This window comes from Salvelinus fontinalis, chromosome 24 (genome assembly GCF_029448725.1).
Source record: "Salvelinus fontinalis isolate EN_2023a chromosome 24, ASM2944872v1, whole genome shotgun sequence".
Classification (NCBI taxonomy): Eukaryota; Metazoa; Chordata; class Actinopteri; order Salmoniformes; family Salmonidae; genus Salvelinus; species Salvelinus fontinalis.
Genome location: NC_074688.1, coordinates 12,928,671 through 12,944,618, shown reverse-complemented (window position 1 = coordinate 12,944,618; position 15,948 = coordinate 12,928,671). Strand labels below are relative to the sequence as shown.

At 41.5% G+C, this 15,948-nt stretch overlaps 2 protein-coding genes across 3 annotated transcripts in view; both read right to left on the bottom strand.

Annotated features, from left to right (window-relative positions):
• LOC129821937 (CAP-Gly domain-containing linker protein 3-like) overlaps window positions 1-15,948 on the bottom strand; it is a 462,950-nt gene that overhangs the window by 9,141 nt on the left and 437,861 nt on the right. The window lies entirely within an intron of this gene.
• Window positions 8,875-15,948, bottom strand: part of LOC129821941 (roundabout homolog 2-like) — a 40,000-nt gene continuing 32,926 nt past the window's right edge. Inside the window, exon 2 of the mRNA XM_055879709.1 lies at window positions 8,875-14,030. Within this exon, the coding sequence (XP_055735684.1) occupies window positions 13,627-14,030 (404 nt within the window). The 3' untranslated portion in view covers window positions 8,875-13,626. The remainder of the gene's footprint in view (window positions 14,031-15,948) is intronic.

Below are 15,948 nucleotides of genomic sequence, written 5' to 3'. Positions count from 1 at the left end.
TGTGAATGCTACTTCAGTAAACCAGCGAGCACTGTTAGCATCGTATAAGGTGTCATACCAAATTGCTCAGTGCAAAAAAAAACACTCCATAGCAGAGGAGCTGATACTGCCTGCAGCATTAGACATGGTCTCTGTCATGCTGGATGACGCAAGTGCTGCAAAAATAAAATACTGATCAGGAATCAGGGAATACTGATTCATTCGAGAACCTGCATGAATTTGATGACACTACTGACTATGATGCCACCTCAGTGATTCCATATATTAAGGAGCATATTTCATCACTGATGGGATTCTTTAAAAAGTACTTCCCTGAAAACAGTTCCCAATATGACTGGGTGAGAGATCCTTTCAATGCACCAGCTCCAACTGGTTTCAGCTCTGCAGAGGAGACCCAGTTCATTGATATGACGTCTGACTCCACATTGAGACTGAGGTTCACATCACAGACACTGAGTGAATTCTGGCTGAGTGTAGAGAGGCAGTATCCACTCTTAGGGCAGAGGGCCATGGACATTCTTCTTCCTTTTGCAACATCTTATCTTTGTGAGACTGGCTTCTCTGCTGTTGCTGCACTGAAGACCAAGTACAGGTCCCAGCTAAACATTGAGCAGGAGCTGAGAGTTGCAGTATCATGCTTCAAACCCCGCTTCGAAAAGCTGTGCTCTGCAAAACGTGCTCATTGTAGCCATTAATCCTGACTTCCTCATTTTGATTTTAAAAAATCTGCACAAATTGTTTTATTCATTTTTGTTTTATAGGTCAAAGTGTTTTATATATTGTGCTCTTGAGTTAATGTTGCTGATCAATTTGAATGTATTATTATTTATTGATTATATTTTATTTTATTTTTCAGTATCAAATGGTCAAAAAATGTTTACAGTTTAAATAAGACTTGAATTTTTTTATTTTTTTTATTTTTTAAATTTCAGGTAAATTGATGCACTTTAAGTCTTTTCTGTTACAGACTAAAAACAATGTTAATAAAGTTATTCTTTGTTGTAAGTTGATCTATATTTCTTTATTTTTTATTTTTTTGTTTTCTTTGATGTTAATAAGGATGCAATGTTATGCAGAGGTGTACTTATAACAATTTTATAGACAAATTATACTATTTACAGTCGCGGCGGAGAGTTGGGGGGCGCGAAATGTTTACTTCTTCCTAGGGGGGGGGCGTAACAGAAAATAATTGAGAAGCACTGACTTAAAGGGATAATTTAGGTTTTGGCGATACAGCCATTTATCTACTTCCCCAGTCAGATGAACTCATGGATACAATTTTTATGTCTCTGTATGACAGAAGTTAGAGGAAATATTTTCGCGAGCCAATGGTAACTAGCGCTAGTGCAATGACTGGAAGTCTATGGCATCCACTAGCATGCTAGCAGTTACTACAGACTTCCTGTCATTGCACTAACACTAGTTAGCAATTGTGCTAACGCCAGTTAGCAACTTCTGCATACAGAGACATACAAATATTATCCACAAGTTCATCTGACTCTGGGGAAGTAGATAAAGGGCTTCATTGCCAAAATCCTGAAGTATCCCTTTAAATATCATATGTTCCTACATTCTAAACACCTTAATCCTCTCTAGCCCCCATCATCCTGCAATGAGGAGGTCCAATAGAAGACGTGAAGGCTTAGCCCAGGTTTAATTAACAGAGTACTCCAGCAGAGCAGAACAGCATCAGAACAGCATCAGAACAGCAGCACAACAGCATCAGAACAGCATCAGAACAGCAGCAGAACAGCATCAGAACAGCATCAGAACAGCATCAGAACAGCATCAGAACAGCATCAGAACAGCAGCACAACAGCAGCACAACAGCAGCAGAACAGCATCAGAACAGCATCAGAACAGCAGCACAACAGCAGCACAACAGCAGCAGAACAGCAGCACAACAGCATCAGAACAGCATCAGAACAGCATCAGAACAGCAGCAGAACAGCAGCAGAACAGCATCAGAACAGCATCAGAACAGCAGCAGAACAGCAGCAGAACAGCAGCAGAACAGCATCAGAACAGCATCAGAACAGCAGCAGAAGAGCATCAGAACAGCAGCAGAACAGCAGCAGAACAGCATCAGAACAGCATCAGAACAGCAGCAGAACAGCAGCAGAAGAGCATCAGAACAGCATCAGAACAGCAGCAGAACAGCAGCAGAACAGCATCAGAACAGCAGCAGAACAGCATCAGAACAGCAGCAGAACAGCAGCAGAACAGCAGCAGAACAGCAGCAGAACAGCATCAGAACAGCAGCACAACAGCATCAGAACAGCATCAGAACAGCATCAGAACAGCAGCAGAACAGCAGCAGAACAGCATCAGAACAGCATCAGAACAGCAGCAGAAGAGCATCAGAACAGCATCAGAACAGCAGCAGAACAGCAGCAGAACAGCATCAGAACAGCATCAGAACAGCAGCAGAAGAGCATCAGAACAGCATCAGAACAGCATCAGAAGAGCATCAGAACAGCATCAGAACAGCATCAGAACAGCAGCACAACAGCATCAGAACAGCATCAGAACAGCATCAGAACAGCAGCAGAAGAGCATCAGAACAGCATCATACATCCAGACACCAGGGAGAGAGACTCTACTCCAACCCACAGGAGAGACCAAGAGGGGGATTACACCCCACATCAAGACTAACACCAGCAGCCCTCCACTGGAGAGGACCAGACATTAGACCCAGTAACACAGACTCACCAGGCCCTCACACACACACACACACACACACACACACACACACACACACACACACACACACACACACACACACACACACACACACACACACACACACACACACACACACACACACACACACACACACACACACACACACACACACACACACACACACACACACACACACACACACACACACACACTGGGCCCAAGAACATAGACACACATACAGAACATGGAAATGCACACACACTCTCTCCTGCTAAAAGGATGAATGTTGAAGTACCTACTCCACTATCAGGGCTTAGCCTGGGGCATTTGACTCAAGCACACACATCTCTTATCTACTACTGCCTGCTATGAGGGTCTAGGCCTCCTGGCATTACCTAATCTTTCCTCCTCCAATCAGAAGGCTGGGTTAGCCTGACCTGGCCCTCAGGCTCAGACACGTCATCGTCATATCACACAGACACTTCCTGGTCTCTGTGAGACCCATCCTACCCATGATCCTCTCCTCCTCAGCTCAGAGCCCAGCAGCCCCAGGCAGGGATTACTTTGTGATGAATCAGCGGTCACCCTGGTGACGAGAGACCCGGGTGCGACACAGAGGGGCTCAGAGGAGTGTACAGGCACTCAGCGGGAAAGCTGAGTGAGCCGTGTCGTTTCTCAAAGCAGATCACTGGATGTCTGTGTAATGTCACCCTGCAGAGGAGCCAAGACAGACTACCAAAACACCCAAGGACACAAAATGTGTTAAGCAGACTCAATACCAGTCAACTTATCCACCCTCGTCTGAGGAAATAAGCCATTTCCTACATAAGTATTCTATCAAAGTAGAGCCGCGAGGCATGGATATGGAGGGGGATCGACTATGGCTGGAGTACTCCATCCAGTCTCATCTAGTACATTTAGCTCTACATCTCTTTACAGCCTGCCTACAAGCAGGATCAAACACCAGCAAGGCCATCGGGCTGAAGAGATTTAGCTCATCCTGTAGACAAAATCATTCCATTATTTATGAGGTTGTTTTATAACCAACGATGGCCTCTTCATTGTTTTATGGTTGTGGTTCCTCCTAAACCCCACCTTGCTCAATCTGATAATGGATTAGAGAAGATAGTGGATGGATCCACTGTTGAATACTAGGTTGACAGTGGGAATGAGATGGAATCTACCATGAGACATCAGATTGTGGAGTGGGATACACACTGAAAATAATCCTGAGCAAATTCTGCATTTTTGCAGTCGGTGGTAATTCCACTGTCTGACTCTCTCCCTTTCATATGCCTTTCATTTCAGAGGAAAAGAGAGATAAATTAAGTGAAAATAGAGAGATGGATGAAGTAAATAGAGAGATGGATGAAGTAAATAGAGAGATGGATGAAGTAAATAGAGAGATGATGAAGTAAATAGAGAGATGGATGAAGTAAATAGAGAGATGGATGAAGTGAATAGAGAGATGGATGAAGTGAATAGAGAGATGGATGAAGTGAATAGAGAGATGGATGAAGTAAATAGAGAGATGGATGAAGTGAATAGAGAGATGGATGAAGTGAATAGAGAGATGGATGAAGTGAATAGAGAGATGGATGAAGTGAATAGAGAGATGGATGAAGTAAATAGAGAGATGGATGAAGTGAATAGAGATATGGATGAAGTGAATAGAGAGATGGATGAAGTGAATAGAGAGATGGATGAAGTGAATAGAGAGATGGATGAAGTGAAGAGAGATAAATTAAGTGAAAATAGAGATGGATGAAGTGAATAGAGAGATGGATGAAGTGAATAGAGAGATGGATGAAGTGAATAGCGAGATGGATGAAGTGAATAGAGAGATAAATTAAGTGAATAGAGAGATGGATGAAGTGAATAGAGAGATTGATGAAGTGAATAGAGAGATGGATGAGGTCAATAGAGAGATGGATGAAGTAAATAGAGAGATGGATGAAGTGAATAGAGAGATGGATGAAGAGAATAGAGAGATGGATGAAGTGAATAGAGAGATGGATGAAGTAAATAGAGAGATTGATGAAGTAAATAGAGAGATGGATGAAGTGAATAGAGAGATGGATGAAATAAATAGAGAGATGAATGAAGTGAATAGAGAGATGGATGAAGTAAATAGAGAGATGGATGAAGTAAATAGAGAGATGGAAGTAGTGAATAGAGATGGATGAAGTGAATAGAGAGATGGATGAAGTGAATAGAGAGATGGATGAAGTAAATAGAGAGATGGATGAAGTGAATAGAGAGATGGATGAAGTGAATAGAGAGATGGATGAAGTGAATAGAGCGATTGATGAAGTGAATAGAGCGATGGATGAAGTAAATAGAGAGATGGATGAAGTGAATAGAGAGATGGATGAAGTGAATAGAGAGATGGATGAAGTGAATAGCGAGATGGATGAAGTGAATAGAGAGATAAATTAAGTGAAAATAGAGAGATGGATGAAGTGAATAGAGAGATGGATGAAGTGAATAGAGAGATGGATGAAGTAAATAGAGAGATGGATGAAGTGAATAGAGAGATGGATGAAGTGAATAGAGAGATGGATGAAGTAAATAGAGAGATGGATGAAGTAAATAGAGAGATGGATGAAGTGAATAGAGAGATGGATGAAGTGAATAGAGAGATGGATGAAGTAAATAGAGAGATGGATGAAGTGAATAGAGAGATGGATGAAGTGAATAGAGAGATGGATGAAGTGAATAGAGAGATGGATGAAGTGAATAGAGAGATGGATGAAGTGAATAGAGAGATAAATTAAGTGAAAATAGAGAGATGGATGAAGTGAATAGAGAGATGGATGAAGTGAAGAGAGATGGATGAAGTGAACAGAGAGATGGATGAAGTGAATAGAGAGATGGATGAAGTGAATAGAGAGATGGATGAAGTCAATAGAGAGATGGATGAAGTAAATAGAGAGATGGATGAAGTGAATAGAGAGATGGATGAAGTGAATAGAGAGATGGATGAAGTGAATAGAGAGATGGATGAAGTGACAATAGAGAGATGGATGAAGTAAATAGAGAGATGGATGAAGTAAATAGAGAGATGGATGAAGTGAATAGAGAGATGGATGAAGTAAATAGAGAGATGGATGAAGTAAATAGAGAGATGGATGCAGTGAATAGAGATGGATGAAGTGAATAGAGAGATGGATGAAGTGAATAGCGAGATGGATGAAGTGAATAGAGAGTTAAATTAAGTGAAAATAGAGAGATGGATGAAGTGAATAGAGAGATGGATGAAGTGAAGAGAGATGGATGAAGTGAATAGAGAGATGGATGAAGTGAATAGAGAGATGGATGAAGTGAATAGAGAGATGGATGAAGTGAATAGCGAGATGGATGAAGTGAATAGAGAGATAAATTAAGTGAAAATAGAGAGATGGATGAAGTGAATAGAGAGATGGATGAAGTGAATAGAGAGATGGATGAAATAAATAGAGAGATGGATGAAGTGAATAGAGAGATGGATGAAGTGAATAGAGAGATGGATGAAGTAAATAGAGAGATGGATGAAGTAAATAGAGAGATGGATGAAGTGAAAATAGAGAGATGGATGAAGTGAATAGAGAGATGGATGAAGTGAAGAGAGATGGATGAAGTGAATAGAGAGATGGATGAAGTGAATAGAGAGATGGATGAAGTGAATAGAGAGATGGATGAAGTCAATAGAGAGATGGATGAAGTAAATAGAGAGATGGATGAAGTGAATAGAGAGATGGATGAAGTGAATAGAGAGATGGATGAAGTGAATAGAGAGATGGATGAAGTGAATAGAGAGATGGATGAAGTAAATAGAGAGATTGATGAAATAAATAGAGAGATGGATGAAGTGAATAGAGAGATGGATGAAATAAATAGAGAGATGAATGAATTGAATAGAGAGATGGATGAAGTGACAATAGAGAGATGGATGAAGTAAATAGAGAGATGGATGAAGTAAATAGAGAGATGGATGAAGTGAATAGCGAGATGGATGAAGTGAATAGAGAGATGGATGAAGTAAATAGAGATGGATGAAGTGAATAGAGAGATGGATGAAGTGAATAGAGAGATGGATGAAGTGAATAGAGAGATGGATGAAGTGAATAGAGAGATGGATGAAGTGAATAGCGAGATGGATGAAGTGAATAGAGAGATAAATTAAGTGAAAATAGAGAGATGGATGAAGTGAATAGAGAGATGGATGAAGTGAAGAGAGATGGATGAAGTGAATAGAGAGATGGATGAAGTGAATAGAGAGATGGATGAAGTGAATAGAGAGATGGATGAAGTGAATAGAGAGATGGATGAAGTGAATAGAGAGATGGATGAAGTAAATAGAGAGATTGATGAAATAAATAGAGAGATGGATGAAGTGAATAGAGAGATGGATGAAATAAATAGAGAGATGAATGAAGTGAATAGAGAGATGGATGAAGTGACAATAGAGAGATGGATGAAGTAAATAGAGAGATGGATGAAGTCAATAGAGAGATGGATGAAGTGAATAGAGAGATGGATGAAGTGAATAGAGAGATGGATGAAGTAAATAGAGAGATGGATGTAGTGAATAGAGAGATGGATGTAGTGAATAGAGATGGATGAAGTGAATAGAGAGATGGATGAAGTGAATAGAAGATGGATGAAGTGAAAATAGAGATGGATGAAGTAAATAGAGAGATGGATGAAGTAAATAGAGAGATGGATGAAGTAAACAGATAGATGGATGAAGTGAATAGAGAGATGGATGAAGTGAAAATAGAGAGATGGATGAAGTAAATAGAGAGATGGATGAAGTGTAAATAGAGAGATGGATGAAGTAAATAGAGAGATGGATGACGTGAATATAGAGAGGGATGAAGTGAATAGAGAGATGGATGAAGTAAATAGAGAGATGGATGAAGTGAATAGAGAGATGGATGAAGTGGATAGAGAGATGGATGAAGTGAATAGAGAGATGGATTAAGTAAATAGAGAGATGGATGAAGTGAAAATAGAGACGGATGAAGTTAAAAGAGAGATTGGAAGGAGAGAGACACGGTCTGTATTCTTGGTGCTGGAGGGCATGTGGTTGACTTGGCTGGCTAACCCAGCAGGCTGTCAGAGCAGAGGCAGGTCAGCCATAGTGTGATTGATCATACCATGGGCCAGCCACTCTACCCTCCATCTCCCTACAGCTGCCCCTTCAGTTAGTCTATAGAAGCCTTCACAACACATTGTTCACCAGAGTGTCATGGGGAGGTCCCCCAAAGCTAAGATACACCCAGTGACAGAGTGATAAAGAAAACACATACACATTGACAGTGAAGGTGCTGCTGCCACCACCAGAATGTCCAGCCCTGTTACACTGGCAGAACTATTCCTCCTCAAGATGTCATTCATAGATCCATCATTCATTTCTCTCCTTCCATCCATCCCTCCATCCCTCCATCCCTCCATACATCCATCCCTCCATCCATCTCACCACACCACTCTCCCTTTCCCTGACAGGCCAGTTGGAGCGTGTCCACCTCTCTTCCCTGGCTCTGTGATCTCTGCAGGGTCGGTGCTGGGTCTCCATGCCTCCTGCCAGTAGGCACAAATAGCCCCTGTCTGGGGTGGCCCCCTATCATCCCCTGCTCCCTGTCCCGTGTTGAGTGGCTCTCACGCCTGGCCTGACCTGCCCTGGTTCTAGCAGCATTAGTCCTGTGGGGGAGAAGTAAGGGGGAGGACGGGGAAGGAGGGGGAGATAACCAGCTCTAAAAACCTCGTGCACCATCATGACTGTGACGTTTGACGCATCAGAGGGACAGCATGTCAACACCCTGAGAGATGCATTCTGGGTCAATTAGCTGGGCCAATATCTCACCCAAGCTGATCTATATGCAAATTAGTTCTCTAGGTCACAATGTTGTAGGGAAAGTATCCAGCTAGCCTAGCATGCTAATAGAAGGAATGGAACACAAGTCATGCATCAGACAAATCATCAACTCATAGTGGCATGTCTGTATCGACCACAGCCAACAAATAAATGAGGCACGTTCAATTACAGGAGCTGTAATTTTATCGCTCTCTTTTTTTCTGATGCATAAGAGTTGTAAAACTTTAAGTTCTGCTAATGACGGGAGGGAGAGGGAGAGGGAGAGAGAGGGAGAGAGAGGGAGAGAGAGAGAGAGAGAGAGAGAGAGAGAGAGAGAGAGAGAGGAGAGGGGGAGAGAGAGAGAGAGAGAGAGGGAGAGAGAGAGAGAGAGAGAGAGAGAGAGAGAGAGAGAGAGAGAGAGAGAGAGAGAGAGAGAGAGAGAGAGAGAGAGAGAGAGAGAGAGAGGGAGAGAGAGAGAGAGAGAGAGAGAGAGAGGGGCAGAGAAGGAGATAAAAGGGAGAAGGAGATATTCTTTTCATTGGCACCTACACAGTGTTGACACATTAACACACAGTAAAAATTGAGAGATGAGGATAGTGGTCGGCCCTTTGGAAGACTGTCTCTCTCTCTTTCTATTTCGTTAAGTCTAAAACTTTTTCTGGCTTTGATCCTTGTTTTAACAGCTGCAGTTAAAAAAAAATGGAGTAAAAAAAGCATAAAAAACTGGGGTGGGGAATTTTTGTCATTCTTTGAAAGGCAGCTGGATACTGTACATTACTTAATGTGGCCTGCAGTGCAGTCAGAGGATTCTAGCCTGCTAGAGAGCAGGTTCAGTCAGCCAGTCAGTCAGCCAGTCAGCCAACCAGTCAGTCAGTCAGTCCTCTCTGTAGTTAAACAGTACATCGCTATCTCTCTTTGCTCTCCATGCTATTAAACAGGAACAAAGCTGTCTTATTACTTGGCGTCTCCATTACAAATACAAAGCAAACATCAATAGAGAGAGAATTAATCGCACCTTGAGCCTGTGTGAGTATAGATAGTACAGTATAGTACAGTATAGTATAGTATGGTACAGTATAATATAGTACATTATAGAATAGTACAGTATAGTACAGTATAGTATAGTACACTATAATATAGTACATTATATAATAGTACAGTATAGCATAGCATAGCACAGTATAGTATACTATAGTATAGTACATTATAGAATAGTACAGTATAGTATAGTACATTACACCATAGTATAGAACAACGTAGTATAGTACAGCATAGTACAGTACAGCATAGTATATTATAGTATAGCAATGCATAGTATAGTACAGTATAGTTTAGTACAGTATAGCATAGTACATACTAGTACTGTACATTATAGTACAGTGCAGTATAGTACAGTATAGTATAGCACACTATAGTATATTATAGTACAGCATAGTATAGTACAATATATTATAGTACACTATAGTGTAGTACAGTATAGTATAGTGAACTATGGTATAGAACATCGTAGTATAGTACAGAATAGTACACTACAGCATAGTATAGTATATTATGGTATAGCAAGGCATAGTATAGTACAGTATATCATAGTACATACTAGTACAGTACACTATATTATAGTACATTATAGTATAGTACAGTATAGTATAGCACACTATATTATAGTACAGTATAGTACAATATAGTATAGCACACTATATTATAGCACACTATAGTATAGTACACTATATTATAGTACACTATAGTATAGTACAGTACAGTATAGTACAATATAGTATAGCACGTATAGTATAGTACAGTATAGTATAGCGCATTATAGTATAGTACAGTACAGTATAGTACACTATAGTAGATTATAGTACAGAATAGTACAGCATAGTATAGTATAGTACAGTATAGTATAGTACAGAACAGTATAGTGCAGTATAGTATAGTGCATTGCGGTACACTATAGTATAGGATAGTATGGTATAGTACAGTATATTATAGTATAGTACAGTACGGTACTTTATAGTACAGTACGGTATAGTATAGAACATATAGTATAGTACTGTAGTATAGCACACTATAGTATAGTATACTATATACTTGTTTACTTATTTTTATTTAACCGTATTTAACTAGGCAATTACAGTATATTATAAACTGGGTGGTTCAAGCTCTGAATGCTGATTGGCTGAAAGCCGTGGTATATCATATCTTATACCATGTGTATGACAAAACATTTATTTTTACTGCTCTAATTACGTTGGCAACCAGTTCATAATAGCAATAAGGCACCTCAGGGGTTTGTGGTATATGGTCAATATACCACGGCTAAGGGCTGAATCCCTTAATACAGGTTAAATAAAAAAAGAATAAAACAATCCATAAGAACAGCCCTTAGCCCTGGTATATTGGCCATATACCACACCCCTCGTGCCTTATTGTTTAAGTATAGTATAGTATACAGTAATTTAGTATAGAACAAACACGACTACCATGATTCATGGTGAATCCATTAACCCTGTCTATATTAAGAGGGTGGGATGGAGAGATTGCGGCTCTGTACTGTGTGTCATTAATGATAAACCAAACAAACTGGGTTAGCTCGCACCAGCCTGGCAAAACATGACTTTTTGAAACTTGGATTATGTTTACAGTCGCTCGAGTGTAGGAGAACTGTAAACGCCAGGTCGTCAGAATAACAGGGTATAGAAATTGTGTTTTTTTGCTTTTAGATTCTTGCAGGGCTCTGAGAGCTTGGTAGAGTAAACACTGTTAATGCTTTACCTTCCTTCTCTGGGGTTTCATGAACTCACTGTGGAATTAGCCAATAAATCCTTGGAATAAAACCCTAAAATGGCAAATGGATAAACTAGGATAAATTTGAGATTTGGCTAACATTTTTCAGCAAACACAAGCATACAAAGTCCAAATAATATTTTTAAAAGGCCTGTATACTCAGTCCATGGCACGTAGGGTACTCTGTCCCTGTCCTGAAGTTTAAACAAGGTCTTGTAAAAGCTCAGTGCTTAGTTTTCTCTGCTCTCTCCTTCTCTCTCCTACAGGGTTCTATCCTGGTTGCTCTGACAACAAAATGATATGTGAGGGAGTGTGAGCGGTAGAGAATGAGGGTCAGAGAGACAGAGTGAGACAGAGAGAGACAGAGTGAGACAGAGTGAGACAGCGAGAGAGGGCTGCTGCTCAGAACCTTGTCATTATGGGTCCTTTTGAACCTGGTCCAGAATAAGCAGCCCAGTGCTGTGGGTAGGGCCAGGCCAGCCACTGTCTCTACTCTGGCCTGCACCGCTCCAGTCCTGCTACCATCCTGCTCCAGCCAAGCCTCTTGTTCTTCTACTTGAAGAACCCACCTCTGAAATAAATACCCTATATCGTCCACTTTTGGGGGGAATATTTTTAGCATTCCAATTTATGGAAAGTGGGGCCCTGTTTGACTCTCTGTTTATTTTCCTTGACATTTCTATTTGATGTATTCATTGGGAGGCCTTCAGTCTTTCTGAAGGCAGGCCTCTAACCATGCAGGGTGAGTGACTGAGTGGATAAAAGACAGCAGAGGAACAGTCATCAGTTTGGGGCAGCAGAGCCTGACTCTGGGGTGAGATCTAAGAGGAGATGAGGACATGACACCGTCCCCACCACCACTAACACACAGAGTATGGTTTCAGCTGCGCTCTTCCATGACCAACCCACTGCTACTATATCCCCATGGTGCTCCCATGGTACCAGGCTCTTCCGTGACCAACCCACTGCTACTATATCCCCATGGTGCTCCCATGGTACCAGGCTCTTCTGTGACCAACCCACTGCTACTATATCCCCATGGTGCTCCCATGGTACCAGGCTCTCTGTGACCAACCAACTGCTACTATATCCCCATGGTCCTCCCATGGTACCAGGCTCTCTCATTTCAAAGGCAGAGGCCTTGAAAGCAACAATTGAATCCTTTTTTATTCATCTTTTTAATTATGGCTATTTCAATTATCTTGAATTACTGCTCTGTTGTAGCACACACCTGATAGTACATCAAGAGTTATAAATATACACATCATCCACAACCAAATACTGAGAAAGTATAGTAACTCCACAGCTGACATACAGAATGTATCTTGCCTGCTCATGTAGCCTTTAGTATTCATCCCCACTCCCCCACACACCATCAGATCCTCCCCTCAAGCCCCAGTCACCAGCACCCATAAAAAGACCACCGCCCATCCTCCGAACCCCTCTCTTTCGATTAGATTACAATGAGGGCCTTGGTGACAGCTCCTGGGCATGCTTGAGAAGCGGTTGATATCTGAGATCCTCTTCTCAATGTTCCCTCTCCAGACAGCACAGATAATATGTCTAAGAGCTGACCTCAGACCAGCCAGTAGAGACACAGTACAGATAACATGGCTAAGAGCTGAACTCAGACCAGCCAGTAGAGACACAGTACAGATAACATGGCTAAGATCTGACCTCAAAAACCAACCAGCCTTGAGGACAAATTTGTCAACACAGAGCACCAATCATTATGCTAAGAGTTAAATGAATAAGCAGCGGTGTCCGTCCTCTTTCTATGTACTGTATATTATTCACTGTCTATTTGTTTGAAAGCTTTTAGTCCCAAACCTTTCAGCGTAGTCACTGACCCTCACAATGATGGAATGCCCCATCCACATCAAAGCAGGTCCATCATTAAGACCGTCTAGCAGGCAATAAAGAGGAGCTCCACTAGTCTAGTCTACAACCAAGGAAACAACTGGTAACTCTCTCTACTAAAAGATGACCAAACACAGATACAATGACTGATTTGTGTATAAAAACTCTGATCCATCTCCCTGACAAACACCAGAGCTAGAAGGACAACAGAAAGGACTTTGTTCCTATTGTAGCTCCTGACCCCCTACCAAGGGCCCTTTACAGGAGCACCCCCCCTGGGATGCTCAGGCCAATCTGCCCCCAGGACTGGGCCTACTGGGGCAAATGGGCCAAACACATCCTGAACCATCTCCTGTGAGATTATCCAACTCAATGAGCACATTGAGGGGGGAAATAGAGTAGGAAACTGGAGTCTTCTATTCAGCCCCAGCTCCAGTCTAAACCCCCTTCTCTTCCATTCACACCGAACCCAGAGGCTCAGAGGCCCAGAGGCCCAAGAGGAAATAAGAAAAGCCCCAACATGAGCTGCACTTACATGCTACTTCCAACGAGGCGTTGTGGCTGATGGCTTCTCCTAGGTAGTTGCGGGCGACGCAGACGTAGGAGCCCTCATCCGGTTTGGAGCGTCGTCCATGGACGATACGTAGGAAGAAGAGGGAGCCGCTGGGCAGCAGCATGCGTTGAGATCGAGGGTTGTCCCGGTCCGTTTCTACCCGCTCCCCGTCCTTGTACCACTCCACTGTAGGGCTGGGCCGCCCCTCTGCCTTGCAGTTGAGGGTGGCGGGCTCCCCCTTGGACACGATCAGGTCAGAGGGGTGCTCTACGATCCGGGGTGGGGAGTCCTCCTGGCGCAGACGGGATCCTGGGAAGATAAGAGGAAAGAGAGTTGAGAACACTATATTTTAGGGGTCAACAGGCCAGCTAGGACTCTTTACCCTATCCTTAACTAGTGCTGTAAAGTACTTCAATAAAAATACTTGAAAGTACTACTTAAGTAGTTTTTGGGGGCTTCTGTACTTTTCTATACTATTTATATTTTTGACAACTTTTATATTTATTTCAAGAAAATTATGTGATTTTTATTCCATACATTTTCCCTGACAGCCATTTTGAATGCTTAGAAGGACAGGGAAATGGTCTAATTCACACACTTATCAAGAGAACATCCCCGTTCATCCCTACTGCCTCTGATCTGGCAGACTCACTAAACACACATGCTTCATTGTAAATGATATCTTAGAGTTGGAGTGTGCCTCTGGCTATCAGTAAAATAAGAAAAACAAGAAAATGGCGCTGCCTGGTTTGCTTAATATAAGGTATTTGAAATAATTGATACTTTTAATTTTGATACTTATGCATATTATAGCAATTTAATTTGCTTTTGATACTTAAGTATATTTAAAACCAAATTTTACTTGAGTAATTTTCTATTAAGGTATCTTTGACTGACTGACTGATCTTTGACTGACTGACTGGCTGCATCACCGCCTGGTATGGCAACTGCTCGGTATCCGACTGCAAGGCACTACAGAGGGTAGTGTGTATGGCCCAGTACATCACTGGGGCCAAGATTCCTGCCATCCAGGTCCTCTATACCAGGTGGTGTCAGAGGAAGGCCCTAAAAATTGTCAAAGACTCCAGCCACCCTAGTCATAGACTGTTCGCTCTGCTGCCGCACGGCAAGTAGTGCCGGAGCGCCAAGTCTAGGACCAAAAGGTTCCTTAACAGCTTCTATCCCCAAGCCATAAGACTCCTGAACAGTTCATCAGAGGGCTACCTGGATAATTTGCTTTGACCTCCTTTTTTTACGCTGCTGCTACTCTCTGTTTATTATCTATACATAGTCCCTTTACCTCTACTTACATGTACATATTACATCAATTACTAATAACTAAGTAATCGACTAACCTGTAGCCCGCACATTGACTCGGTACCAGTACCAGCTGTATATAACCTTCGTTATTGTTATTTTATTGTGTTACTTTTTTAAACTTTGGTTTATTTAGTAAATATGTTGTTAACTCTTATTTTTCTTAAAACTGCATTGTTGGTTAAGGGCTTGCAAGTAAGCATTTCACAGTAAGTTCTACACCTGTTGTATTCAGCATTTCACAGTAAGTTCTACACCTGTTGTATTCAGCATTTCACAGTAAGTTCTACACCTGTTGTATTCAGCCTTTCACAGTAAGTTCTACACCTGTTGTATTCAGCATTTCACAGTAAGTTCTACACCTGTTGTATTCAGCCTTTCACAGTAAGTTCTACACCTGTTGTATTCAGCATTTCACAGTAAGTTCTACACCTGTTGTATTCAGCATTTCACAGTAAGTTCTACACCTGTTGTATTCAGCCTTTCACAGTAAGTTCTACACCTGTTGTATTCAGCATTTCACAGTAAGTTCTACACCTGTTGTATTCAGCATTTCACAGTAAGTTCTACACCTGTTGTATTCAGCCTTTCACAGTAAGTTCTACACCTGTTGTATTCATCCTTTCACAGTAAGGTCTACACCTTTTGTATTTGGCACATGTGACAAATTACATCAAATTTGATTTACTTTTACTCAAGTCTGACAATTGGGAACTTTTTCCACCACTATCCTTAACACTATTACATCATCTGTATGTGTATGTATATGTGTATGTGTAACTCTGAAGATAACATGACAATAAATGAATTGTGATGCATAGGAACAGAGAGAAACGGTAGCAGGTTATGTAAGTAAGAACTCCTAGGCAGGAGCTGATGATACGCGCAGCAGCAGAGAGCAGTTCAACAA